At 41.9% G+C, this 27,610-nt stretch overlaps 2 protein-coding genes across 9 annotated transcripts in view; both read left to right on the forward strand.

Moving 5' to 3' along the window:
- The window catches only part of kiaa1109 (KIAA1109 ortholog), a 460,818-nt gene extending 446,227 nt beyond the window's left edge, over window positions 1–14,591 (forward strand). For all 8 annotated transcript variants that reach the window (XM_067993249.1, XM_067993258.1, XM_067993276.1 and 5 more), the window contains 3 exons: window positions 6,201–6,335; window positions 12,312–12,474; window positions 13,763–14,591. In XM_067993249.1, coding sequence (XP_067849350.1) covers window positions 6,201–6,335; window positions 12,312–12,474; window positions 13,763–13,985 — 521 coding nt within the window. In that variant the 3' untranslated portion in view covers window positions 13,986–14,591. The remainder of the gene's footprint in view (window positions 1–6,200; window positions 6,336–12,311; window positions 12,475–13,762) is intronic.
- A 3,312-nt stretch (window positions 14,592–17,903) lies between these two features.
- The window catches only part of adad1 (adenosine deaminase domain containing 1 (testis-specific)), a 110,123-nt gene continuing 100,416 nt past the window's right edge, over window positions 17,904–27,610 (forward strand). Inside the window, exons 1-2 of the mRNA XM_067970967.1 lie at window positions 17,904–17,966; window positions 22,662–22,837. Of these exons, the coding sequence (XP_067827068.1) occupies window positions 22,663–22,837 (175 nt within the window). The 5' untranslated portion in view covers window positions 17,904–17,966; window position 22,662. The remainder of the gene's footprint in view (window positions 17,967–22,661; window positions 22,838–27,610) is intronic.

Here is a 27,610-nt window from a genome sequence, read left to right on the forward strand (position 1 = left end):
AAGTCCCCAGATGTTAGTGAGGAGGACTTTGCAGGGTCGACTGGGCTTGGTTTGCCTTTGTCGTGTCCGGTGCCTAGTGGTCCGATGCCGGGTGGTCCGTCTGGATTTATTCTTATTGTGACTTTTTTAGCGAGATTTTACAACTGAGTGGCTTGCTGGGCCATTTCAGAGGGCAATTAAGAATCAACCACGTTGCTGTGGGTCTGGAGTCACATATAGGCCAGATCGGGTAAGGACGGCAGGTTTCCTTCCCTAAAGGACATTAGTGAACCAGATGGGTTTTTACGACAATCAGGTAGTTTCATGGCCACCATTACTGATACTAGTATTTTAATTCCAGGGGAATGTGATGCTGTTACTCTCATCCATGGCTTTGTCAACTCCAGACTTGACTATTCCAATTCACTTCTGGCTTGCCTTCCATCCTCCACTCTCTGTAAACTTAAGCTCATCCAAAGCTCTGCTACCTACATTCTATCCCACACAGAGGTCACAAATGCCAACAGAAGTATCAAAACTTGCAATTGTGTCTATTTCCCTTTGATTTTCCTCCAACAAGCACAATGTCAACTTGCCTGTCCTAACTACTCAATCTTGTTGATTCGCTGCTCCAGAGGTGAAATTCATGCTTGAAACCTTTCCTTGTGTAAATTCCATCGCTTGATATCCTGGTCCCAACTATCTCCACCAATATTGGACCTGAATATGCATCTTCTGGTTCTTTTACACTTAATCCTTATTGAGACTCCTAACGCAATAGAATTTGTCTTTACATGATCATTAGTTGATCTGCCATGGGCATTGCACACAGGTAGTTAAGACCAATTTGAATTTTCCACCTCAAGGGGTGGGGGTAATCACACCAATGTGTGGGAGGTGGGGAGGCAAAGGGGACTAGGAATAGCCAAGAGTCAGCAAATCATCTTGGAGAGAGAATGAAGAAAATCATCTCAGTTGGGGCATCCCAAAAGACTGCTAGTGGAGGCTGTTTAAACTCAATTGCAACAGATGCAGCCTTAGAATTTTTGTTGCACTGTTGCCCAATGAAGGGGTATGCGTGAGGCACAACAGGGGTGCTTACAAAGGGAGCTTTTAAAAAAGCTGGGGCATTCCTTAAGGAGTACGTTGCAAAGTGAACGGAAAATTGCAGGCAGTTGGTGTGCATTCTTCTGAATTTTGGTTTAGCTATGAGATGACTGTGCCGGCCTGAAGGTAGAGCCCAGCGACAACTCTATCAGGGGAGTTAGACCACAAGGCTGGAATAGGCCACTGGAACTTCACTGAGGGGAATGGAGGAGCATCTGTGAACTAACAGGATCAGGACTGATCTGGAAAATTGTCCCTGGGTCCAATCTGTGTCATGGGGTGGGGGGGAGGAATCGAGTAAACTTCATAGTACTGCTCGATTTCAGTGGAATGCCTCCATTACCAATTCTGTCCCAAAGTGATTTGTTTCGGTTCCCAACCTTTGGTCTGCCACCTTCAACTGCTTTTTCTTAAAAAAAAGGTTGGGAAACAATGTGTTGCTCTATTCCATGATGGAGGATTTTAATGTTAATGCAGTGAGTGGGGCTGTCACATAACATTAGTTGAAAAAAAGACTTGCATTTCAGGATGTCCCAAAGCGCTTTACAGCCAATTAAGTACTTTTGAAATGTAGAGAGGAAACACGGCAGCCAATTTGCGCACAGCTAGGTCCCACAAACAGCAATGTGATAATGACCACATAATCTTTTTTTGTAGTGGTGTTGGTTGAGGGATAATTATTGGTCAGGACACTGGGGAGAACTCCCTGCTTTTCTTCAAATAGTGCCGTGGGATCTTTTACATCCACCTGAGGGGGCAGATGAAGCCTCGATTTAACGGCACCTCCGACAGTAAAGCACTCCCTCAGTACTGCACTGAACTGTCAAACTAGATTATGTGTATAAGTCTCTGGAGTGGTACTTTAACCCAGAATCTTCTGATTCTGACTGCCAACTGAGCCACAGCTGACACCTAGTTGAGCCCCACTGTATTTAATCTAATACAAAACGTGACCCTCAACACCACCCATGAGCACAATGCCATTAGAATGTTGACACCACTCACTGTTCTATATATATCACGCAGTGTTGCACATGGGGAGTCAAGACAAGGGCAGTATTCATTTCAAGCTGGGTTAGAGGGTGAGAGGATAATTGGATAGTGGTGAGAGGAGAGACTGTAGGGAAGGAGAAGAAGGAAGGGAAGCAGGAGGACAAGGGTGGGGGAGAAGGAAAGGGAATGGGGTCTGGAGGAGGGAGGTGATCGGGGGAGGGGGAGGAGGAAAGGCCGAAGGAAGAGGGAGCAGGGAGAAAGAAGAGAGGGTTTGTAGATAGGGTGGGGGATGATTTGGGAACGAGGAGAGGAACACGGTGGGGGACGGTGTTGTGCTTCTGTCTAGTGAATCTTCTCAGTACAAGGGGTGGAGGGCTGGCAATGACCAGAAAATTCAGCCAGCTTGGGGGAGGGAGGGGGGGGTGGAAGAGGAATGCTGAGGAAGGGGATTCACAACAGCAGGAGTGGGGGTATTGAGGCATGTGACAGCAATCCATCGGGGAGGAGAATAATGGCTGTGGGGGTTGAGGATGGGAAATGCAGTTGGAGGGGTTACTGTAAAAGGGGAAATGAAGCGGGGTAAGAGAAGCATATGAGTTGAACTGCAGGCAATAGAGAAGGATTTCGGTGAATCTCTGTTGCACCCTCTCCAAGGCCAGTATATCCTTCATGAGGTGCGGTGCCCAGAACTGATTGCAGTTCTCAGATGCAGTCTAACCAGAGATTTATACAACTGTAGCATAACTTCCACCTCTTTGAATCCCTTGAGATAAAGGCTAACATTAGCCTTTTTGAATATTTTTGTACCTGACCACCAGTTTTCAGTGATTTCTATACATGGATCCCTAAATCTCTCTGCTCCTCCACAGCTCATAACTTCTCACCATTTAGAAAATACTGTAAACTACATTTCTTAGGTCCAAAGAACTCCATCTGCTCCAGTTTTGCCAACTCACTTAATCCTATCAATGTCCCTTTGCAACTTTCTGCTCTCATCTACACTACTTACTGAGTGGCAGTGTGAATTGAGATGCAAGAAGGAAGAGTGCATCCATGAATTTGGGGAGTGAGGTAAAGAGCACCTCTGTCACTGTAACGGTAATGTTAAACAGTGTTTAAACAATTTAATAATAAAGTTTACCATCAGAGTACTAATACTTAAAGCACAATTTTTTTCACAGGAAATTAGGAAAAATCTTTAAAAATTTTGGCACAATCTTGCACGATACAAATGATGGAATGTTGGATATACCTACATCTTAAACTAGGATATGCCCCATTTCTTTTGAAGTGTAACTACATTTTTTTTTATTCGTTCATGGGATATGGGCATCGCTGGCAAGGTCAGCATTTAATGCCCATCCCTAATTGCCCTTGAGAAGGTGGTGAGCCGCCTTCTTGAACTGCTGCAGTCTATGTGGTGAAGGTTCTCCCACTGTGCTGTTAGGTAGGGAGTTCCAGGATTTTGACCCAGCAACGATGAAGGAATGGCGATATATTTCCAGATCAGGATGGTGTGTGACTTGGAAGGGAACGTGCAGGTGGTGTTTTTCCCATGTGCCTGCTGCCCTTGTCCTTCTAGGTGGTAGAGGGCGCGGGTTTGGGAGGTGCTGTCGAAGAAGCCTTGGCAAGTTGCTGCAGTGCATCCTGTAGATGGTACACACTGCAGCCACTGTGCGCCAGTGGTGAAGGGAGTGAATGTTTAGGGTGGTGGATGGGGTGCCAATCAAGCGGGCTGCTTTGTCCTGGATGGTGTCGAGCTTCTTGAGTGTTGTTGGAGCTGCGCTCATCCAGGCAAGTGGAGAGTATTCCATCACACTCCTGACCAAGCCACTCTTGGTGATGGACACTGAAGTCCCTCACCCAGAGTACATTCTGTGCCTTTGCTACCGTCAGTGCTTCCTCCAAGTGGTGCTCAACATGGAGGAGGACTGATTCATCAGCTGAGGGAGGGTGATAGGTGGTGATCAGCAGGAGGTTTCCTTGCCCATGTTTGACCTGATGCCATGGGATTTCATGGGGTCCGGAGTCATTGTTGAGGACTCCCAGGGCCACTCACTCCTGACTGTATACCACTGTACCGCCACCTCTGGTGGGTCTGTCCTGCCGATGGGTCAGGACATACCCAGAGATGGTGATGGAAGAGTCTGGTATGAAAGTTGTGATTCCGGGTGGTCCGTCTGGTTTTATTCTTATTGTGACTTTCTGTAGCGAGATTGTACAACTGAGTGGCTTGCTAGGCCATTTCAGAGGGCGATTAAGAATCAACTACATTGCTGTGGGTCTGGAGTCGCCTATAGTCCAGACCAGGTAAGGACGGCAGGTTTCCTTCCCTAAAGGACATTAGTGAACCAGATGGGTTTTTACGACGGTCCGTTAGTTTCATGGCCACCATTACTGATGCTAGTTTTTTTTATTCCAGATTTTATTTAATTAATTTAATATATGCAGGTTTGTTTTTGAGCCCTCAGCTTTTTTGAAACTGTTGGACAGCTTTTGCTAGTATTCTAGGTTGATATTTATACAACAGCTGCTCATACATGAACTGCTGTTTCATTCCAAACCTCATTCTGCACTGCAGGTGGGAATTACAGGTCATGGGATGTCAGGAATTCCCACCTAAAGAACAGAGTATGATTCAGGATGCAAAGCAGCAACATCAGGGATGTGCTGCAGCCAGAACCATCAGTAAGGAGCACATCAAGGAGGATAGTGCTTTTGTGAATTGGGGGTGAGTTGGGGAGAGAGGTTGCCTCCAGGAACTGGAGAGATAATGTTTGAGAAAGAGTGAAGTTGGTGAATAACTGTTGAGCTTTTTGGGGATTGATGTTTTGCTTGGTAGGTTGAAAATGTCACTTGTATTTTCCCTATATTTTTTCAGATTAAAAACATAACAATTGTGAAGTGCAGAAGTGTTAAAAATGAATCAGGGGTGCACCATTCTTTCATGTAAATATTTAAAATGTGTCCTCCAGTGGCCGTGGGCCCCAACATTTGGAAAAAGTTTATACAGTTTAAAATTTGCTCTTGATCTGATCAGCCCATGGCATGCAGATGACCGTTAATTTAATTGGTCAATCTCATTAATGACTAGTCACGTGCTAGATCACGCATTAGGTATGAGCTAGGCTGAGGGTTAGGCAGAGTTTGCCAAGCCCGACAATGTTGTCTACTGTAAGGCGGAACTAGGAGGAGAAACACTTAGAACCACTCAACAGACTAGGGGGTTTAAGTTGGGCCACGTAGCGCCTGTTTTTTCAGGCTACGATAATAATTGTGTATCTTCTGAAGTTATATGAGACATAATGGAATCCTATGCATTATTCAGTAGCAAGCTTATAATAAAAGAATGGAATGTTTGCTCTACTGTATGCTGTTTCCCGTAGAGTAGAGTAGAGCAGGCTTGCCTATGGAAGCTGCGTCCTGCACTTAATGTGAGAAAAAAATATTGGGAGCGAGCCCAAATCATAATGGGCATTACTAACAAAACAGCACTTCCTCAATACTGCAATGAAGTGTCATCCTTGGGTGCATGCCCAAGCTCTGGAGTGGGGTTTGAACTCACAACCACCTGATTCAGAGGCAAGAATGCTGACACTTAAGCTCTAGTATCTTACGTGTTTCAGCTTAAGAGCTGGGCAGTGAGATCTGGATACAGTGTGACCAATGGTCAGAGGTTAATGAGACAAGGACAGGAAAAAGTGCAAGACATCACTACATACACTTGAAAAAGTAACTTTTTTGGACAAAAAATAGGTTATATTGTGGTTTCATTTTTTAAAAATTAATACAAAAATTGTACAACAACCTTTTTTAATTTAAATCATACATATGTTTGCAGTTATGGAAAAGATAATCGTAAATGACATAACAGTACTTTCACATGTATGAAAGAGCACATCTCTCTATCCCTAATGAGTTCTCTTGTAATGGATTGTTAGAACTTATTTAGCTCATAAATTGTTGCTGAAATAGATTTTAAAATAAATTTGTTAAAGTTGCTAGTGTTCTGGATTTAAGTTTTAGTCCTTGAACATGAACAATTTAAATTAAGTAAATAATAAAATAGAAAATTAACAACTCCAGAGAATTGTGTTGATATTTTTTCTCCTATCCATCAGATCCCAACAGTAAGCCAAAGATAGAGTGTAGCGTCGTGACAGAATTTACTGATCACATTTGTGTGACCATGGATGCTGAACTGATTATGTTCTTGCATGATCTGGTATCTGCTTATCTGAAAGAAAAAGAGAAAGGTAAGTCACTTTTCTTGATAGTCTAATAATAAAGCACACGAATTGTCATGGATTTTTTGTCTCCAAAATTGATGTAATCTGCTACACCGCCGCAGCCACTCCTCGACCACTCCAGCTCTGACCTCATGACTATAGCTATTCCTCCATCTCCAACTAATCTCTTCCATAAGTCCATCAACTGTTTTCCTCAACCTTTCTGGAGTCAGATCGTAATCACTCAACAACTCCTCCTCGGGCAGTGCTTGTTGACATAATCGATTGCTCCTTTTCCTCTGGCATTGTTCCCCTATTTTCAGAACTGCCATAATCGCTTCATTACTTAAAAAGCTTCCCCTCAGTAACTCTGCCCTCTCTAACTTTAACTTTATCTCCAACCTTGCTCTCCACTCTTAAGATTCTGGAATGTGTCAATGCCACCCAACCATATCAACACTTCTTGTTTGAATCTTTTCAGTCTAATTGATGTCCTACCCACAGTGCTGCGACTGCCTGGTCAAAGTCATCAGTGATATTCTATGTTCCTGTTACTGTGGTGTGTTATCCTGCCTTGACCTCTTTTCAGTCCTTGACATGGTCAATCACACCATCCTCCTCCACCATCTTTGGGATGCTGTCTCGTCGATCCATTCCTACCTGATCCAATGTTGTGAGCACATTTACAATGGTTTCTCCTCCCATAGCTGCATGGTCACATTTGGATTGCCACAGGTTCCATCTTGACTCCTTCATGTTCCTCATCTATACTTTGCCCCATAGTGGCATTATCCATAAGCTTTCATATATCGCCAACGATGCACAGCTTTACCTCTCCACTTCCACCCTTGATTCCACGTCTGTTGCTGTGATATTAGACTACCTTTCCAACATCAATTTGTGAATGAGCCAGGAGTTTTTGCAGCTCAATATTGGCAAGATGGCATCCTGTTTAGTTCACCACCAGAAACTCAGTGTCCTAGCCCCAATCCCATCCCCATCCCCTTCCCTTGATGCCTGTTCAAACTCAACATGATGGTGTGCAGCCTCATTGCCCTGCTCATGTCTGAGTTGAATTTCAAACCCCATGTCCACTCAGTCACTCAAAACTGCCTGCTTCCACCTCAAAAGATTATCTGCCATCACCCAACTGGCACTGAAGCTCTCATCTACACCTTTGTTCCCTGCTCTCTCTGCTCTTCCGTTAGTGGCAGAGCCTTTAGCCATCTTTTCCCCCATACTCAAAGTCCCCTCAACCTCCTTAGTTTTGCTACATTTCTTCCCAACTTGAAAATAGCTCTTTTCAACAGTGCCTTTGACTACGCCCCCTAGTCCCCTTCCTGGTCCTGCTTGGATCTGACAGTCAATTGTAAAGTGCCTTGGGATGTTCTGTTAACAAGCTATATAAAGGCAAATTGTGTAATTGTCTTTATTTTATATTATATTAGCTTTCAGTGTGACCTACCAGAATGTTTTTGAATCTGGTAGTCAAGTTCTTTAGGTTATCAGATAGGAGCTGTAATCAGGAACTGCAAGTGAAATATATTTAAAAATAAGGGGTCTCCCATTTAAGACGGAGATGAGGAGAAATTTTTCTTTCAGAGGATCGTGAGTCTGTGGAACTCCTTTCCCCAGAGAGCGGTGGAGGCAGAGTCATTGAATATTTTTAAGGCTGAGTTAGATAGATTCCTGATTAACAAGGGAGTCAAAGGTTTATAGTAGGTAGATGGGAAAGTAGGGTTGAGGTCAGAATCAGATCAGCCACGATCTTATCAAATGGCAGAACAGGCTCGAGGGGCCGAGTGGCCTACTCCTGCTCTCAATTCGTATGTCCGTATGTATATTACATGCTGTTCTTTGGGTTACACCGCAGATGATGTAAAGAAATGAGTTATGTTTTACTAGAGTTACCTTTTGCTAGTGTACATTACCAATGCAAGATCACTTAAAAATTACTCCATCCATAGAATAAATTGGGTTATAATTTACAGATCTGACCATTCAATACAATGCCAGTGAATGAATTATTTGTGGTGAAATTAAATATTTTAGTACACAATGTTGTTGATACCATAATACAACAGTTAGGAAATCATTAAAAATTGAAACAATAGTATATTCTTACACTGATGTTCAGAATGGTAGAATATCTTTCCTTAATTCCTTACATTCCTGATCTCAGCTAGGTTGTTTGCAGAGATGCTCAGAAAAGGAGAATTGCTTTCTCTAAACGAAAGAAAATCAGGGGGCAGTTCAGTCTTTGATAGTGGAATGAACTGAATGGCCTTTCGCATTCCTAACTTTTCTTACGATGTCGAGCTACTTTCTAGTAACCGGTTGTGGAGCAACACTGGTGGGAAGCTTAGAATAAAGTTCCTGATCACCCTCATGACCAGGAACAGTGTGGGGAAACTAAATGAATTAAGATAAAATTGTTGAACATCAAAAATTATAATTAAATCTGCTCAGCACATCAAGGATGCATGTCAGAGACACTTTGGAGATGGTATTTAGTCAACTGGTGGATCCAGATAAAGAAAGTAACCGCCTCATGAGTGTAATTTAGGGTCAAGGTTGCTGTATCATACACCTACAACTGTTTTCTGTTTATACCATGTGTACAAACAGAAAAATTTAATTAATGACTTTATAAAGTGCAAAATAAGAATAAAGACGAGATGCAGTTACTGTAGATTAAGGCAATACACAGATTGTATCCATTTTCTCCTTACTTTACATGCTTCCAGTGTTCGGTATTTGCGCATGCGCGAATACCTATACCAAGATGGCTTTCGGCGCACGTCACGCTGGAAACGTGCGTGTGCAGCCAAGATGCCATCTTGGCATTTCAGGAGGCCACATAACACCGAAACAATGGGCACTAGGTGGCTGAATTTCTAGCCGATGTTTCCACATATGGGGGAAACCAAACCTAGTGGCCATAAATATAAGATAATCACTAATAAATCCATTACGGAATTTAGGAGAAACTTCTTTACCCGGAGAGTAGTTAGAATGTGGAACTCACTACCACAAGGAGTAGTTGAGTTGAATAGCATAGATGCATTTAAGGGAAAGCTAGATAAACATGAGTGAGAAAGGAATAGGTTATGCTGATCGGGTTAGATGAAGAGGGGTGGGAGGAGGCTCATGTGGGGCGTTATAAACACTGGTATAGACCAGTTGGGCCGAATGGCCTGTTTCTGTGCTGTACTGTCTATGTAATTGCAAATGTTTGAGTCCACATATGGAATGAAAGATGTCCCATGCAAATCATACGGGGGATGTTTCTTGGCCAATTCAAACTATTACTGACAGTCTGTTAAACATAAAATAGTGCTGTAAATGCATCAGGCAAATCAATTGTTGATTTTCAATGATTTTCTTAAAATTGGTAACCTACTAAAATAATTGAAGCACGTGCTGCACGATCAAAAATTAACCCATTAAAAAGCAATTAATTCTATGTAAAAGCTTATAGCAATAGCAACATGGTAAAAATGTTACCACATAACCTGTAAGGAGATATACATCTCTTTACTGAAGGTCAGAGTATGCTCCAATTTGGCCCATTGAAACTCATTCCTTTACTTGTGCAACATCCCCAGTCTAGCATCTAAAAATATTCTGAATCCCTTTAATGTCTCCACCTCCTTACCTGGTAGATTATTCCAAATATATAGCACTGTTTGGATAAAAACATTTTTTATAAGGTATCTCTTTTAAATTTACTTTTCACTAATATTAATTTATGTCCTTTGGTCCCACTGGTTCAACTTACCTCTACGTAATATTCTTGGTATACCTAATCAATACTATTTAATACATTCTAGACTGAACAGTTTCAGCTTCTCTAATCTTTTCTCATCATTCTTTCCCTTTTTCCTTGGGATCAATTTTGTTGTTCTTTCCTACACTCGAGCAAATCTGTCTCTTTTGAACCGTGGTGGCCAAAATTGTTCACACTACTTCAAGTATGATCTTACTAGTACATTTAAAAAGCCTCAGTACATCTGCTGTAGATTATACTCTGTATCCAACATTTTATTTATTTGGTGTCAGGCTGCTAGTTCGACATCCAGTCTTGGACGAGTCACGACTTCCTCTAGTTAAACATTGGGAAGAGCAAAGCCATTGTCGTTGGCTCCCGCCACAAACTTCGCACCCTTGCTACCAATTCTATCCCCTCCCCTGCCACTGTTTCAGGTCGAACCAGACTGTTCACAACCTCGGCATCCTATTCCACCCCAAGCTGAGCTTCTGACCCTATATCCTCTCTATCATAAAGACCACCTACCTCCATAACATCGCCCACTTCCGTCGCATCCTTAGCCCATCTGCTGTGGAAACACTCATTTATGCCTTTATCACCTCCAGACTCTACTATTCCAATCCTCTCCTGGCCAGCCTCGCATCTTCCACGCTCTTTAAACTCATCCAAAACCCTGCTGCCCTTTTCCTATCTCTCACCAAGTCCTTTTCACTCATCACTACTATCCTTCCTGACCTATTTTGGCTCCTCGTCTCCCAGCATCTCCAGTTTAAAATTTTCATCCTCATGTTTAATTTCTTTTATGGCCTAGCTGCTCTCTATCTCTGAAACCTCCTCCATCCCTACAACCCTGCCCTCCAAGTATTCTCCAGCCGTGCACTTCTGGCTTCTTGTGCATCATCCCTTTTACCCACCATTGCTCTGCCTCTTCAGCTCCCTCTCCTCCTTTAAGACCTTCCTTAAAACCTACCTCAAGCTACTGGTCACTCCTCCTAATAATACCTTCTTTGGCTGAGTGTCAAATTTGCCTGATTACATGTGTGTGAAAACCTTGGGCTGTTTTTCTACATTAAAGGCGCTATATAAAATGTAAGTTGTTTTAATGACTCCCCCACATTGACTTAACAATGAAAGTGATGAATCTAATGTTACATCCAGGTCTTCGTCTGCCTTCCCGTGCTATTTCTGTTTCCTTCACTGTGTGCCTCAGGTGCTCATTTTTTGCCCAATAGATATTGTTAAATTTCAGTTGCCATTTGTATGCCCATTTCTTAACTGACCTAAATCCTTCTCCAAATAGTTATTTGCATTCTCTATTCTTTACTGGTCTTCTTATCTTGGATGCAGAAATGCAGCCGATACTAAGAAAGGTTTGCAATTCTATATCACCTTATCATGTTTCATGTGGAATGAATTACTTTTAAATGCAGTGATGGTTATATAGAGAAATCCAACATTTTGTGCACATGATCTAACAAACAATGAGATGAACGACCGGTTAATCTGTTCATTGGTGGTGATTAAGGAAGTTAAACAAGACACAGGAAGAACTTCCTGTTCTTTGAATAGTGTTGTGGTATCTTTAACATTCACCTGAATCACTGGAACAGGCAGACGGCTGATACTATCATCCAAAGGACAGAGCCTCCAACGATATAGCACTCCCTTACTAATACTCTGGAGTGTCAGCCTTGATTATGTGCTGAAGTCCTGGAGTAGAGCTTGAACCCAAAAACCTTCTGACTCGGAGGTGAGAGTGGTGCCAATTTAGCCAATCTGATATTTGGATCATTAATGTAGAACCAAACAAGTGGTCCAAGCATTGAGCCCAACAGTATGTCTCTTAGCACCAGAATGGGGTGGGGGTAGGTGCTATGTATTTTATGAATACTCTGTTTCCTATATATTTTATATAATTCCTTATCCTGTGTCCTGTTCTACCCTGGATCCCCATGGTTCCTTAGTTTAGCAGTAGTCTTTGTGTGGTTCCTGAAGTATATCTCTCACCTGTAATGGCCTAAAAGTCATTCAAGAGGTTTTGCAAGGACTGTCTTCCCCTTCTAAATCCATGTACATTCCTATTAAAACTATGCTAAGTATTTTTTTAAATATAGTAATTTCACTCAGTTATCCAGTTGCCATAATTTCTATGTATATAGCTATTATGGTTTGTTGAATAATTGTAGAAGAAAAGATTGATTTATTTTTTATATATGCTTGTCTGCTCCTAGCTATTTTCCCTCCTCGAGTTCTTGCCATCCGCCCAGGCCAAAAAAGTCCTATTATTGCTCATGATGACAGCTCCACAGATAAAAGCAAGGAGGAGGTGATCTATACAACTGTGGACTGGAGAGAGTTTGTTTGTAATACCTGGCACCTGGAACCCACACTAAGGTTAGTATCCAGACAAAATGGCAGCCTATTATAATCTGTATTTTAGGACTATGTCTCTTAAGAACCTGTGCCCAAAAACCTTAAGATTATGAATTATTCCAGTGTATGCTTCATCCAAATTGCAGCTCCTTGCCATAAGGTTACTGGTCTTACTAATAATACTTAAGTCTTTCAGCATGACATTATCTGCTCTGTGTTCTGTGCCTGTTAACCAAACTTCAGAATTCCTTCCATGAGCCTCTCTGATGGATCAGTCATGAAATGTACTGTCAGGCTGATACTAGAGCTATGCAGACCAGAAGGTTTGATCCCTGATCTATTCTGAATTGGTTAGTCTCAACTGGGTAGGCAGTAAGGGTGCTGCATTAGGTCTCCACTTTTCTGGGCTATAAAGGTGGGGGATGGGGAGGGGAAATCAGCCATGGTTCCAGCTGCTAATTGATTTCTGCAGCATCACTTACCCCGCCCTCGACCCCATCCCCAGCTTAAATAGCTTGCTGATATTCTCTGTGTTGTCTCCTATATGAAGAATGGACACATGCAAAGTAATGAGGGCTGCCAGCACCCATGATACTGTCCCAAGCATGAGTCAGCATCTTCAGAATGGGAATGAAGAAAATTTATGGAGGATATAGTTTTCTCCTTATCAGGTGCTTGTCTTTCAAAAAATTGTAAACTCAAGAGCTATATAGATGGAATGATCTGTCAACTCAATAACAATGTTGAATTTTCTCTAAACGAGCGAGGATTGGCTTTCATCATTATCTGTGTTCCTTTAGAACCTCAATAACGATTACTGTTAAAATCTATTTTCCAAGTGATGGGGTTAAGGAATTACCGCATCTGAGTTTAGGTGTCAATAAGTTAAAATTCATCATGTTTTAACAATTTCTAGTATCATCTCAGCTAGTCGTGAAGAGTTTTCTAATGGTGCATACAAGCTTGCTCATGTAACCCCCTAAGCAATGCTGAAAACATATGCTGTGGAAAATGGCCAAGCCATTAATGCTGGAATAAGATATTGTGCAAGCAGTAAAACGCAACTTATTTTATGGTTCCTCCAACCACAAGAGCTTGAATGCTTTGCACCAGCACAAATATTTTTGAAATTCAGCCTTTTGTTTAGTTTACAGTAATACCTATGTATTTTTCTTGGCATTGGAGTATTTCACATCCTTTAATTAATGGTCATAACTCACTTATAGAAAAGTATTGTGTTCTACAGCTATGTCAAAGTTTGCTGATAGTAAAAAATGACGTATTTTGGTTAAAAAATTTTTTTTTACAGATTAATTTCCTGGACCGGAAGGAAGATTGACCCAGTGGGTGTGGACTATATTCTACAAAAGCTCGGATTCCATCATGCCAGAATCACTATTCCAAAATGGGTACAGCGTGGTGTCATGGATCCACTAGATAAGGTTCTCTCGGTTCTTATTAAAAAGCTTGGAGTAGCACTACAGGATGAAAAAGAAAAGAAAGGAAAAGACAAGGAGGAGCATCAAAAATAACAGTTTAATATAAGCGTACAACCACGCTAATGTTATTGCTATTGCTGTAAATTTCACTGACTGGTTTTATAGTGTTCTGTATATTAATTTGAGTCGCGCTTCATCAGAATTCGCAGTTTTATGGAACTTATTAGCAAAAATCAATTAGAAAACGCTTCTATATAATACTTAAAGACTGACACTACTGTTTTGTTATGAATGTATGAGTGTATGTTTACTATGGTAACTGGTTAACAGAGCATTGCACAATTACTGTGATGTTTGTACATATAGAAAAAAGTATAGTGAGGAGTGTCAAAGTGCTGCTTAGCATTCCCATTTTTATTGTGATTATGTGCAATGCATTTAATGTCTTTGTATTATAATTACCAAATGAATATTAACTGTGAATTGTCTTACATTTCATTATTCATAATTAAATTCCTACTGTTATGGATTTGTTGTCAATATTCTTTATGATGCTATGTGCATTGCATTACTTGGAGAGCAAATGTGCTGTGATATGGTTAAAACTGTTGATCATTTTAGTGAAAATGCAGAACTAAATGGTTACGAGTTCATCTGAATTTGCCACAAATAAAAATACAGTTGAATTATTAAAAAAAAGACCAGTGTTGTTAATTTAAACACCCTTAAATCTGCTGATCAGTAAAATGAAAGTATGTGTAGAATTTCTTGAGGGGACAGCTTTGGAAGATTTCAGTTTTACTTGCAGATTTAACAATAACCTATCAAAGATAGCTCAAAATTCTCATATTTCCTGAGCACAGTTTGAACTGTTTTAATTGATTTTGTGTAGGAGTGAAAATAGATTGGCCACTAGCTCCATTAAGCTGTATGATTTTGGAATCATACCAGTTATGCAATTATGTTACTTAAGTCCTGCAGTTTATTCCCACCTCCTCCATTCTTGAGAAGATGTGATGTGGAGATGCCGGTGATGGACTGGGGTGGACAAATGTAAGGAATCTTACAACACCAGGTTATAGTCCAATAGTTTTATTTGAAAATCACAAGCTTTCGGAGGCTTTCTCCTTCGTCAGGTGAAGTCACTTCACCTGACGAAGGAGAAAGCCTCCGAAAGCTCGTGATTTTCAAAGAAAACTGTTGGACTATAACCTGATGTTGTAAGATTCCTTACAATTCTTGAGAAGGTGAGCAAGGTCTTTTTCAGGGTCAGTGTAGTTCCAAGATGTGATGCCTGGTGATGGAAATTAGCCAAATCCGAGAAGGGGAGACTAGGGATTGGGGGCTCAAGGGAAGATGGAGACTGGGGAATGAGGGAGGAGAGAGAGATTGGGTAATGGGGGCTCAGCGAGAGACGGGGGGTGTCACGTGATTAAGTATCATGTGGTCAGAACATCACATGATCAAACCTCCAGTAATGCCTCCAACCAAAGTTGGCAACCCTGCTGGCAGGTAACATACCTGCTACATAATTACCAGCCAATGACCATCTCTAACCAGAAAAAGCCCAATCAGCTTGCCTTGAACTCCAAAGGCACCACAATCAAGGAGAGTCAACATGGTTTTATAAAAGGGAAATCATGTCTGACAAATTTATTAGAGTTCTTTGAGGAAGTAACGGGCAGGGTGGATAAAGGGGAACCAATGGATGCAGTATATTTGGATTTCCAAAACACATTTGATAAGGTGCCACATAAAAGATTACTACACAAGATAAGAGCTCATGGTGTTGGGGGTAATATACTGGCATGGATAGAGGATTGGCTAACTAACAGAAAACAAAGAGTCGGGATAAAAGGGTCATTTTCAAAATGGCAATCTGTAACTAGTGGGGTGCCGCAGGGATCAGTGCTGGGGCCTCAACTATTTACAATATATATCAATGACTTGGATGATGGAACAGAATGTCTTGTGGCCAAATTTGCTGATGATACAAAGACAGGTGGAAAAGCAAGTTGCGATGAGGACACAAAGTGTCTGCAAAGGGATATTGACAAGTTAAGCGAATGGGCAAAGATTTGGCAGATGAAATATAATGTGGGAAAATGTGAAGTCATCCATTTTGGGAGGAAAAATAAAAAAGCAAAATATTATTTGAATGGAGAAATACTACAAAATGCTGCGGTACAGAGGGATCCGGATGTCTTCGTACATGAAACACAAAAAGTCAACATATAGGTACAGCAGGTAATCCGGAAGGCAAACGGAATATTGGCCTTTATTTCTAGGGGGATGGAGTATAAGAGCAGGGAAGTCATGGTACAACTGTACAGGGTGCTGGTGAGCCACACCTGGAGTACTGCATACAGTTCTGGTGCCCTTATTTAAGGAAGGACATATTTGCATTGGAGGCAGTTCAGAGAAGGTTCACGAGGTTGATTCCGGGTATGGAAGGGTTGTCTTATGAGGAAAGATCGAACAGGTTGGGTCTATACTCATTGGATCTGAGGGGACTCTATAGGGTAGATGCTGAGAGGATGTTACCCCTCATGGAGGAATCTAAAACTAGAGGGCATAGTCTCAGACTAAGGGGTCGCCTGTTTAAGACAGAAATGAGGAGGAATTTCTTCTCCCAGAGGGTCGTGAATCTTTGGAACTCTTTACCCCAAAAAGCTGTAGAGGCTGAGTCATTGAATACATTCAAGGCTGAGTTAGACAAATTTTTGATCAGCAAGGGAGTCAAATGATATGGGGAAAGGGCGGAAAGTGAAGTTGAGGTAAAAATCAGATCAGCCATGATCTCATTAAATGGCAGAGCAGGCTCGAGGGGCCAAATGGCCTACTCCTGCTCCTATCTCTTATGGTCTTATAATCACCAAGTGCCCATTAGCAGCAACTTGAGCGTCACCATTGACTAGAAACTTAACTGGATCAGCCATACCATCATTGTGGCTACAAAAGTGGGGTACTTTGACTTGGTACTCTGCAATAATTGGCTCACCTGACTCCTCAAGTCAGGAATGTGATGGAATACTCACGTCGACAGGAGCAAGAATATCGGAACAGGAGTAGGCCATTCAGCCCTTCCAGCCTGTTCTGCCTTTTTTTCTGAAATACAGCAGGAAAAGTACAGAAGCTTACTGTATGTCTTTTGAAAATCCAAATATACTACATCCACTGGTTTCCCCCCCCCCCCCACTTATTTACCCTGCTACTTATACCCTACACCCTCAAAAAAACTCTAATAAATTTGTCAAACACCATTTCCCTTTTATAAAACAGTGTTGACTCTGCCTGATCATATTACGATTTTCTAAATGTCCTGTTACTGTGTCCTTAATAATAGATTCTAGCATTTTCCCTACTACTGATGTCAGGCTAACTGGCCTATAGTTCCCTCTTTTCTCTCCCTCCTTTCTTGAATAGCAGGGTTACATTTGCTACCTTCCAATCCACAGGGACTTCTAGAGTCGAGTGAATTCTGGAAGACCAAAACCAATGCATCCACTATCTCTACAGCCACCTCTTTTAGAACCCTAAGATTTGTTGGCTTTATGTCTCATTAATTTCTCCAGTATTTTTTCTTTACTAAGAACAAAAAAGAAATTAGAGCTGTCAGCAAAGGTGATTTGTGATTTAAAAGCCTGAGGCAGTTTGCAAACTGTATATGGAACTGCCTTTACGTTTAAGGGAGAGAGACAATCTCATGATCAAAACGAGCGATTCTTGATGCATATGCTTTTTCGAGAAGGGTAAAAATAATAACAAAGAGAAAGCTGTTGCACTTTAATTCGCCTCTCCCCGCCCCCGGCAACATCCACCACTTGTTACCCTGCTCCACCACTCGGTGGGCGCGACCCACAATCGTGCCACAATGAAGCACTTCCCCCAGCAACGCCATTTCATTAATAAATGAATAACCACGTGTTCGTCCAATGGGCCGTTTCCCGCTTTGTGGCGTGAGGTGCATAATTGCGCAGGCGCAGTGGCTTCTCGAGCTGGTCAGTTTTTTTATATTTCAGATAGCGGCAGTTTGTCACGGCGAGCGCGAGAGAGTGAGCGAGTAACGGTCGAGTGAGTGACTAATTACAATTTTATATAAATAATAATAGTAATGCACCTGGGTGTAAGTCAGAGCGACATGTGCATTCTGATTTACATCCTGAGCAGAGTATCTTGGTCACATGTCAAGTACGCTACACGTTTGGTGCATAACTTTCTTATTTTTGAAACATAACATGTGTCGTTTAACGGAGGTACTGTCATGATGCAGCACAAAGCTATATCAGTATTTATGGTTTCATATTTAACTTTCGCAGTCTGCAATTTACTGTGGGAGGCTGACAAGTGTGCTGGTATCTGGAAGCCCCCGGCATGGTGTATACCAGGACCCAGGGCCTCGGGTATAAGTGGTTAGAAGATCATAAGACGTGATGTAGTGGCACTTTTACAAATGTGTATACCGTACATCGTACACAAGATTTTTTTTGTATGGAGGTCTGCTCCCCTAAAAAAAATGATTTTTGACATTTAATTTGGTACATTTTCCGATATTTTGGACTATACTTTGACTTATTTATGGATAGATATTTTATAATGTGTATAGTACTTTGTGATGTGTAAAAAAAAAACTACACAAGTAAAGCACATAAGATATGCTCTCACCAATTGGAAAAATATCCATTTACCCCTACTTGCTTTCTGTTCCCCAGAAATTTATTTTTGTGCTGCTACCTTTTAATATCATGTGCCTTAACTTCTGTAACAAGTCTTGTGGGTGGTACCTTAGCAAGTGCTTTCTGAAAATCCATTTATACAGTATCCACCACATACCCTTTCTCTAAGCACTCATAATTTTCTCAAAAAATTCAGTTTTAAAAAGTGAAGAATGACCTGTCCTTCATTAATTCATGTTGATTTAGCCCAAGCCTCTCTAAATGTTCACTAATTTCATCCCATATTACGGACTTTATATCCACAACTGAGTTAATAATAACTGGCTTATAATTTCCTGTACTTAAGTTTATCCAGCTTCTGTCTATCGTCATCCTGATCAACAGTTAATGCAAGTCAATGCAAGTTATCCTCTAAAATGATGTCACCTCACTGCTCAATCCAACCACTGTATACATTTTATTTATCACATGTATGCAAGGGTAAAGGTTCACAAAAATAATAACATTTGCATTCTTTCATATTTGTTTGGACATTTCACCATTTAGTTGTAAATGAGCTTTTAACAACCCCCCCCCCCCCATATTGTGCTTGATTCAGTTGGGAAGAGGCATAGCAAGATAGTGCTCACTGGTTTTATTGGAAGTAGAAAAAAGCCTACTATCTAGAAAATTAGGTCCAAGTTAATGATTGAATATTGTATTCAAATTTGCAGATAGTGGAATAAATAGCTGCAAACTTGCAAAGCCATTCACAAGATCAGTAGAGATGAGGGAGACTATTGGGTACATCTTAATTCATCCATCCAGAAAGATCCTAAATTCCCAGCACAACATCCAGTGGTTTCTTTAATTATTCCAGAGTTTTCACAGTCCTACCCAGAGGTTCATTCCATGTATTGATTACATTTTGTGTGAAGAAGTTAAAATCAGTCCTAAATTTGCTATTTGTTATTTTGAACCTATATCCCCTTGCCCTACTGTCACAGTTTGCCTTGAAGTAATATTCTGGATTTACTTTTTCTATCCCTCTATAAATCACTTCCTTTCAAAGCTGAAAAGGGCAGGTTACTCAAGTCTTTCTTCATAACTCAGCCCACTGACAGGAAGAAACAACCTTATGACTGTCCTCTGCCCTTCCAGGGCTTGAATCATAGAATCTTATAGGACATGAGAAGGCCATTCGGCCCATCGTGCCTTTGCCGGCTCTTTGAAATGTCTCCTTTGTACCTGGATGATTAGGACTGGTTTGACCAAAGCACTATGGAGTTTAAGCATAGCTTTGTCCAACTTGTACTCTGTTGTTTTGGCTATGTATTCTGCATTCAATTTGTTTTGTTGATTGCTCTTTAGCAGTAATTGACTATAAAAGCTCTAAATCGTTCAAATTCATCCATAGCTATTTTAGTACCCTTCATTCATGGAGTACTTACACCATTCATTTTTTTTTTCTTGACCAATTTGCATTAAGCTTCTGAATCAAAATGGTTAATGTAAATTAGAAGCGGCAGGGGTCCCAACACAATCTCCAGGGCACTCGAATCAGCACCCCCTCTGACATGACTCTTCTAACAGGTCTCCTTTCAACCATTTGTAAGGAATCTTACAACACCAGGTTATAGTCCAACAGTTTTATTTGAAAATCACAAGCTTTCGGAGGCTTTCTCCTTCGTCAGGTGAGTGTGGGATTCCTTGAAGGTTACCGCATATATAGTCAGAGAACAATGCCTGGTGATTACAGATAATCTTTCCAACTGCCCGTTGTCAAGGCTATCAGACAGAGAGACAGTACATACAGGACTACTGAATATACAAATGGTCAGAACCCAAAGACAGAGAGAGAGAGAGAGAGAGAAACATCCGAAAGAAAGAGAAAGAGAGAATGATCAGTTGTATTAAAAACAGATAACTCTTTTTTCGCTGGTGGGGTTACGTGTAGCGTGACATGAACCCAAGATCCCGGCTGAGGCCGTCCTCATGGGTGCGGAACTTGGCTGTCAATTTCTGCTCGACGATTTTGCGTTGTCGTGTGTCTCGAAGGCCGCCTTGGAGAACGCTTACCCGAAGATCGGTGGCTGAATATCCTTGACTGCTGAAGTGTTCCCCGACTGGGAGGGAACCCTCCTGTCCGGTGATTTTCGGGTAAGCGTTCTCCAAGGCGGCCTTCGAGACACACGACAACGCAAAATCGTCAAGCAGAAATTGATAGCCAAGTTCCGCACCCATGAGGACGGCCTCAACCGGGATCTTGGGTTCATGTCACGCTACACGTAATCCCAACAGCGAAAAAAGAGTTATCTGTTTTTAATACAACTGGTCATTCTCTCTCTTTCTCTTCCTTTCGGATGTTTCTCTCTCTGTGTCTCTGTCTTTGGGTTCGGACAGTTTGTATATTCAGTAGTCCTGTATGTACTGTCTCTCTGTCTGATAGCCTTGACAACGGGCAGTTGGAAAGATTATCTGTAATCACCAGGCATTGTTCTCTGACTATATATGCGGTAACCTTCAAGGAATCCCACACTCACCTGACGAAGGAGAAAGCCTCCGAAAGCTTGTGATTTTCAAATAAAACTGTTGGACTATAACCTGGTGTTGTAAGATTCCTTACATTTGTCCACCCCAGTCCATCACCGTCTCCACATCATTCAACCATTTGATTATACATTCCAGGTTTTACTTGAATGCCGACATCTTTTGTACAGACCTTTGTCAAATCCTGTTTGAAAGTCTAAATATACCATGTTGTAAAGCATTCTATAGAACTCTTGGGATGGTTGCTTCCTCAAAAACCAAGAAAGTTTTTCGAGCAGGATTTACCCCTTCTGAAGCCATGTTTGCTGCTATTTACGAGATTATCATCATACAGTTTGCTCCTGATAATTCATTTCATTATGTTATTCATCCCTGAGGATTTATTTGTTTTGCACCCTTGACTTTCTAGGATTTCCATCTCATTGTTGTCAAATTTTTTTAATTTTAATCAAATTATTGCTATTTAGGGCAGACATGTTGCTCCTGTTAATCATTAGTATATTAACTATCCTCAGTTTTGGCTTCATTAATGTCTTGTAGGATTGCTATCTCTTCTTTGACTGCCCTCTTACTGTTAAAATACTGGAAATAATTCTTACAGTGGACAGGCCTAAATTCAGCAAATAATCTTAAGTAGAAACTCGATTCCTTCAATAATAGATAATCAATGCAAATGAAAGCTCTTGATATCCAAATACTAAAGACTGGTTTGGAAATGGTTCAAGTTTGCTAGGTCCATTCCATTGTCTGCATCATTTGTACAAGAAGCCCTTGTATTACTCAGCATGTAAAACAAACTAAATTCAAAGTTTCCACAGCTCAATTGGATTATTTTATTTTAAATTATACGGTGACTGCATTCACTGTGAATGGCAAGAAAGTAGATGTGATTGATTGAAAAGAGAAATTGCTATGAGTGATAAGTAGTTTGATCTGTTTGATAACGTCAACTTAGATGAAACTGGTTTGTTCTATTGTGCAAGTGTATTTTTGAAAGTGAAACATTGGAAAGGAGGGAAGGAAAAGCAAAGAATGTTAAAGCTGCATTTTTAGTTACCGGTGAGGGGGAGAAGAAAAGAGTTGTCATTGGATAATGCAAGAATTCTTGTGATTCCAAAAGCACGGATAGTCTTCATCTTAAAATATAACTGAAATCATTTGTTCCTACATATTTATGCCAATAAGGAATGTAAGTTGTGGGGGAGGTGGGTGTAATTTTCTAATTCTCCATTTCATTTGCTATGAAAACTGCTTTATTTCTTAACCAGCAATCTCTCATCTCATCTGGTACAAAAAGTTACATTTCAACATCAAGCTGGAATAACTACCTTGCTGAGTCACTGGGGAAGCAAGCCCCTTTTAATTTCTCATACTCACCAACATTGTCAGTCTGCCTCCTAGGACTGAATATGTTTAGCATTCCTAAATATCCCCTACGATAGTGCACACATGCACAAATGTAGATGGGTTTCACACATTGATTTCCTTTTTTCTTACTTTGCACAAGTACTGTTGGTATCCAATCCTGTTTACAAATGTCCTTGTGCTGTGGTTTTTGTTTCAGAATGTCCAGTGACAGTGCCTGGCGTAAGGGTTCAGGAGAACCTAGTTTTGCTCAGATTTTGAAGAAGAACATACCTCCAAAGCCACCTCAGCAAATATTAAATGTATCTTTCACACCTCAGGGTGGAGCTACAGAGGATTTAGACTCGGGCGTATCCAGAGTTATACAAATTTCAGGTGTGATAAAGGAATTATTTCTAGTTTTCTGGGCATTAAAGATATTTTAGATAGTTCTGTGGTGTTGCGCTCATTTATCTATTCTTTGGACATTCACATACCAATATCCTACCTGAACAGTTTACAGTTCCTGTATTAAGGAAATATAAAGTGTTAAACGGATTTATTTTAGAAACTGAGATGGTTCTAGGATGGGAAGTTCTGTTATATTTCAACTTATTTTTAATTATTTATTTCCAGTACAGTATTTTGGTAACTTTTAATTTGCTTATTGTTGACTGTGCACAGCTTAGCTAATTGGAATATACGAATCATCTGAACCTGGGCTCCCATCCTCTATGACTCAGATATGTAAAATGAGCTGTTGCAAAAAAAAATGTTAATTCATTCTCAGGATATGGGCATCGCTAGCAAGGCCAGGATCTATTACCCATCCCTAGTTGCCCTTGAAATGGTGGTGTTGAACCTTCTTGAACTGCTGCAGTCCATGTGGTGCAGGTACTCCCACAGTGCAGTTAGGTAGAGAGTTCCAGGATTTTGACTCAGCGACGGTGAAGAAACGGCAATATATGTCCAAGTTGGGATGGTGTGAGACTTGGAGGGGAACTTGGAGGTGATGGTGTTCCCATGCACTTGCTGCCATTGTCCTTCTAGATATTGGAGGTCGTGGCTTTGGGAGGTGCTGTCGATGAAGACTTGGCGAGTTGCTGCAGTGTATCCTGTAGATTTTACACACTGCAGCCATGGTGTGCCGGTTGTGGTGGGAGTGGATGTTTACGGTGGTGGATGGGCTGCCAATCAAGCGGGCTGCTTTCTTCTGGATGGTGCCGAGCTTCATGAGTGTTGCAGCTGCACCCATCCAGGCAATTGGTGAGTGTCCTATCAGTCTCCTGACTTGTGCAAGTGGTGGAGAGGCTTTGGGGAATCAGTAAGTGAGCCACTCACCGCAGATACTGACCTGCTCTAGTAGCCACGGCATTTATATGGCTGGTCCAGTTGAGCTTCTGGTCAATGGTGATTATTTTACTTCGCTGACATTAATTATATTCAAGAGTAAATGTAAGATTTAGCGACAGACCGCTGTTACTCAGCAAATGAGAAAAGACTCATGGCCCTCCAGGTTTTAGAAACTATATAATCAGATCCAAGAAAGGAGACAAAGCTAATTATTGGGAACTGCTGACACACTAGCAAGTGTGAGTCCGTTGCAACAGGTAATCCTTTGTTTTTAAAATCCTATGGACAATTGACTACTTTATTTAATTGCAGAAAATGGGGGTTAAATTATGCCGCGTAGCCCCCCTTTTGTCAGGCGCTGCATGGCCAACTAAGGGACCAAGATGTGTGCGTACACTTCCGACGGGAAGTGCACAGGACTCCATCTTGGTCAAGGAGTTTGCGCATGGGTGCCTACTGACTGCCATCAACATTTAGAGCAGGGAGATCATGACGTGGATCCATATGCAACACTGATTTGAAGCCCCCGCTGCCGTTTTTGGAACTCAACAATGAAACCAACACCCTGTCCTTATCTCACTCAGCTGAACGTGATGCTAAACGGCACTGGACCCCCGCCAGCGCTATTTAAAGGAATCATGGAATACATACAGGTTAGTTGCTGTTTCATTATTTCTGGCTGCTGATTGAGTTGTATGCATTTTTGGTGAGTTATAGAGTTGTTGAAAGTATCTGCAATCTACAGGGAGTGGTTTGGCTGCTTTTGCAGTCCTGTGGCTCTCGTATACTGCACAAAGAAGTTACCTGCAGATATGGGTGGCCTGGTAGGGCTACCTCTCGCGATAGAAAATGACTGGGAGTATGAAAGAAGACACTGCAGAGCAGGACAAGCTGCCAGAAGAGGAAGGAGGAGGAGCAGGGCTCTCAGCAGGAGGCCGTTTCCGCAAAGGGTCTTCAGGGGACACTTCTCCTACCTCAACTTGAGTGAGGAGCATTGCATGAGGCGTCTTCGCTTCACCAAGGAAGTTGTCACTGAGATATATCAGCTGCTGTAGCCTCAAAGCAAGACAAGGACAGCACTGTCTGTGGCTGTCCAGGTGACCTTTGCTTTAACCTCCTATGCGATGGGCTCATTTCAGGCTGCAACAGAAGATATTAGTAAAATCTCCCAGTTCGCAGTGCATTGCTGTATCGAGGTCATCGAGGCTCTCTGTGCCAAGAATCATAGAAAGTTGCGGCACAGAAGGAGGCCCATTCAGCCCATCATGTCCTCGTGGCTGAAGAAAGCTATCCAGCTTAATCCCACTTTCCAGCACTTGGTCCATAGCACTGTAGGTTACACCACCTCAAGTGCACATCCAAGTACTTTTCAAATGAGTTGAGGGTTTCTGCCTCTACCATCCTTTCAGGCAGTGAGTTCCAGATCCCTGCCACCTTCTGGGTGAAAACATTTCTCCTTAACACCCCTTTAATCCTTCTACCAATTACTTTGAATCTATGCCCCCTGGTCACTGACCCCACTGCTAAGGGAAATAAGTCTTTCCTATCCACTCTACCTAGGCCACTCATAATTTTATACACCTCAATTAAATCACCCCTCAGCCTCCTCTGTTCCAATGAAAACAACCCCAGCCCATCCAATATTTCCTCAAAGCTAAAATTCTCCAGTCCTGGCAACATCCTTGTAAATCTCCTCTGTACCCTCTCTAGTGCAATCACATCTTTTCTGTAGTGTGGTGATCAGAACTGTACGCAGTACTCGAGCTGTGGCTATCTAGTGTTTTATTCCGTCCTAGCATAACGTCCCTGCTCTTACTTTCCTTTGTTAGCCGAGGCACAGAATATATCTCGTATGCCTTTTTAACCTACTTATCTACCTGTCCTGCTACCTTCAGGGATCTGTGGACATGCATTCCAAGGTCCCTCTATTCCTCTACACTTCTCAGTATCCTCCCATTTATTGTGTATTCCATTGCCTTGTTTGCCTTCCCCCAATGCATTACTTCACACTTCTCCAGATTGAATTCCATTTGACGCTTTTCTGCCCACTTGACCAGTCCATTGATAGCTTCCTGCAGTCTACAGCTTTCCTCCTCACTATCAACTACATGGCCAATTTTTGTATCATCTGCAAACTTCTCAATCGTGCCCCTTACATTTTGGTCTTATTAGTTAATATATACCACAAAAAGGAAGGGATCTAGTACTGAGCCCTGCGGAACCCCACTTGAAACAGCCTTCCAGTCACAAAAACACCTGTCGACCATTACCCTTTTCTTCCTGCCACTAAGCCAATTTTGGATTCAACTTGCCAAATTCCCTTGGATCCCATGGGCTTGTACTGTTTTGACCAGTCTGCCATGTGGGACCTTTCAAAAGCCTTGCTAACATCCATGTAGACTACATCAAATGCGCTACCCTCATCAACCCTCCTTGTTACTTCCTCAAAAAATTCAATCAACTTAGTCAGACACGACCTTCCCTTAACAAATCCATGCTGACTGTCCTTGATTAATCTGTGCCTTTCTAATTGACTATACCATCCCTCAGAATTGTTTCCAGTAATTTGCCCACCCAGGCTGACTGGCCTGTAGTTACTCAGTCTATCCTTTTTCTCCCTTTTTAAACAATGGTACCAGTCCTCCAATTCTCCGGCACCACGCCTGTAGCCAGAGAAGATTGGAAAATGAGAGTCAGAGCCTCCGCTATTTCCTCCCTTGCTTCATCCGCGCCTGGTGATTTATTGACTTTCAAAGATGCTAATCCCCTTAATATTTCCTCCTTCACTATGTTTATTCCATCCAATATTTCACACTCGTCATCCTTAACTAGAATGTCTGCATCGTCCCCCTCTTTTGTGAAGACAGATGCAAAGTTTTCATTAAGAACCATACCCACATTTTCCGCCTCCACACACAGGTTACCTTTTTGGCCTCTAATAGGCCCTATTTTTTCCTTAGTTATCTTGCTCTGAGAAATACCTACATCTCCTTCCCAATTGCCAGAGAGAACCAGGAGGAGAGAACATGAAATTTTGTATGCATGGCAGGCTTCCCCATGGAGCAGGGTGCAATTGACTGCACTCATATTACATGCGAATTAAGAGCAGGAATAGGCCATTCGGCCCTTCGAGCCTGCTCTGCCATTTGATAAGATCATGGCTGATCTGATTGTGACCTCAACTCTACTTTCCCATCTGCCTACTATAACCTTTGACTCCCTTGTTAATCAGGAATCTATCTTACGTGCTCCCCATCTAAACTCTGCAATCTTTATCAGTAGAAAAGGATTCCACTCCCTCAATGTGTAGCTGGTTTGTGACCATAGGCTGCGCATCATGCAGGTCTGTGCCCACTATCCTGGCAGCAGTCATGACTCCTTCATTCTGCGGCAGTCTTCTGTGCCCCATGTATTCCAACCAGCCCTCCAAGCTAGAGGCTGGCTATTGGGCGACAAGGGTTATCACCTCCTCACATGGCTGATGACTCCAGTCTGAAACCTGCGCACACATGCGTAGCAGGGATACAACAAGAGCCATGCTGCCAAAAGGAACATCATAGAGCAATGCTTCTGCTGCCTGGACCGTTCAAGAGGAGCACTGCACTTCACTGCTGAGCAGGTACCTGGATTTGTGGTTGTCTACTACATGCTGCACAACTGTGCCATTTTGAGGGAGCAGCCCTTACCACCACCTGCCAGACAACAAAATGAAGAGGAGGATGAGGAAGAGGAGAAGAAAGAGAGACAGCAACCTCAGCAGCCCCTTCCTGCCAGGGCTCTACTAGACCAGCTAATTGAGGAGCACTTCCACTGACC

Source organism: Heptranchias perlo, chromosome 1 (assembly GCF_035084215.1).
Source record: "Heptranchias perlo isolate sHepPer1 chromosome 1, sHepPer1.hap1, whole genome shotgun sequence".
Taxonomy (NCBI): Eukaryota; Metazoa; Chordata; class Chondrichthyes; order Hexanchiformes; family Hexanchidae; genus Heptranchias; species Heptranchias perlo.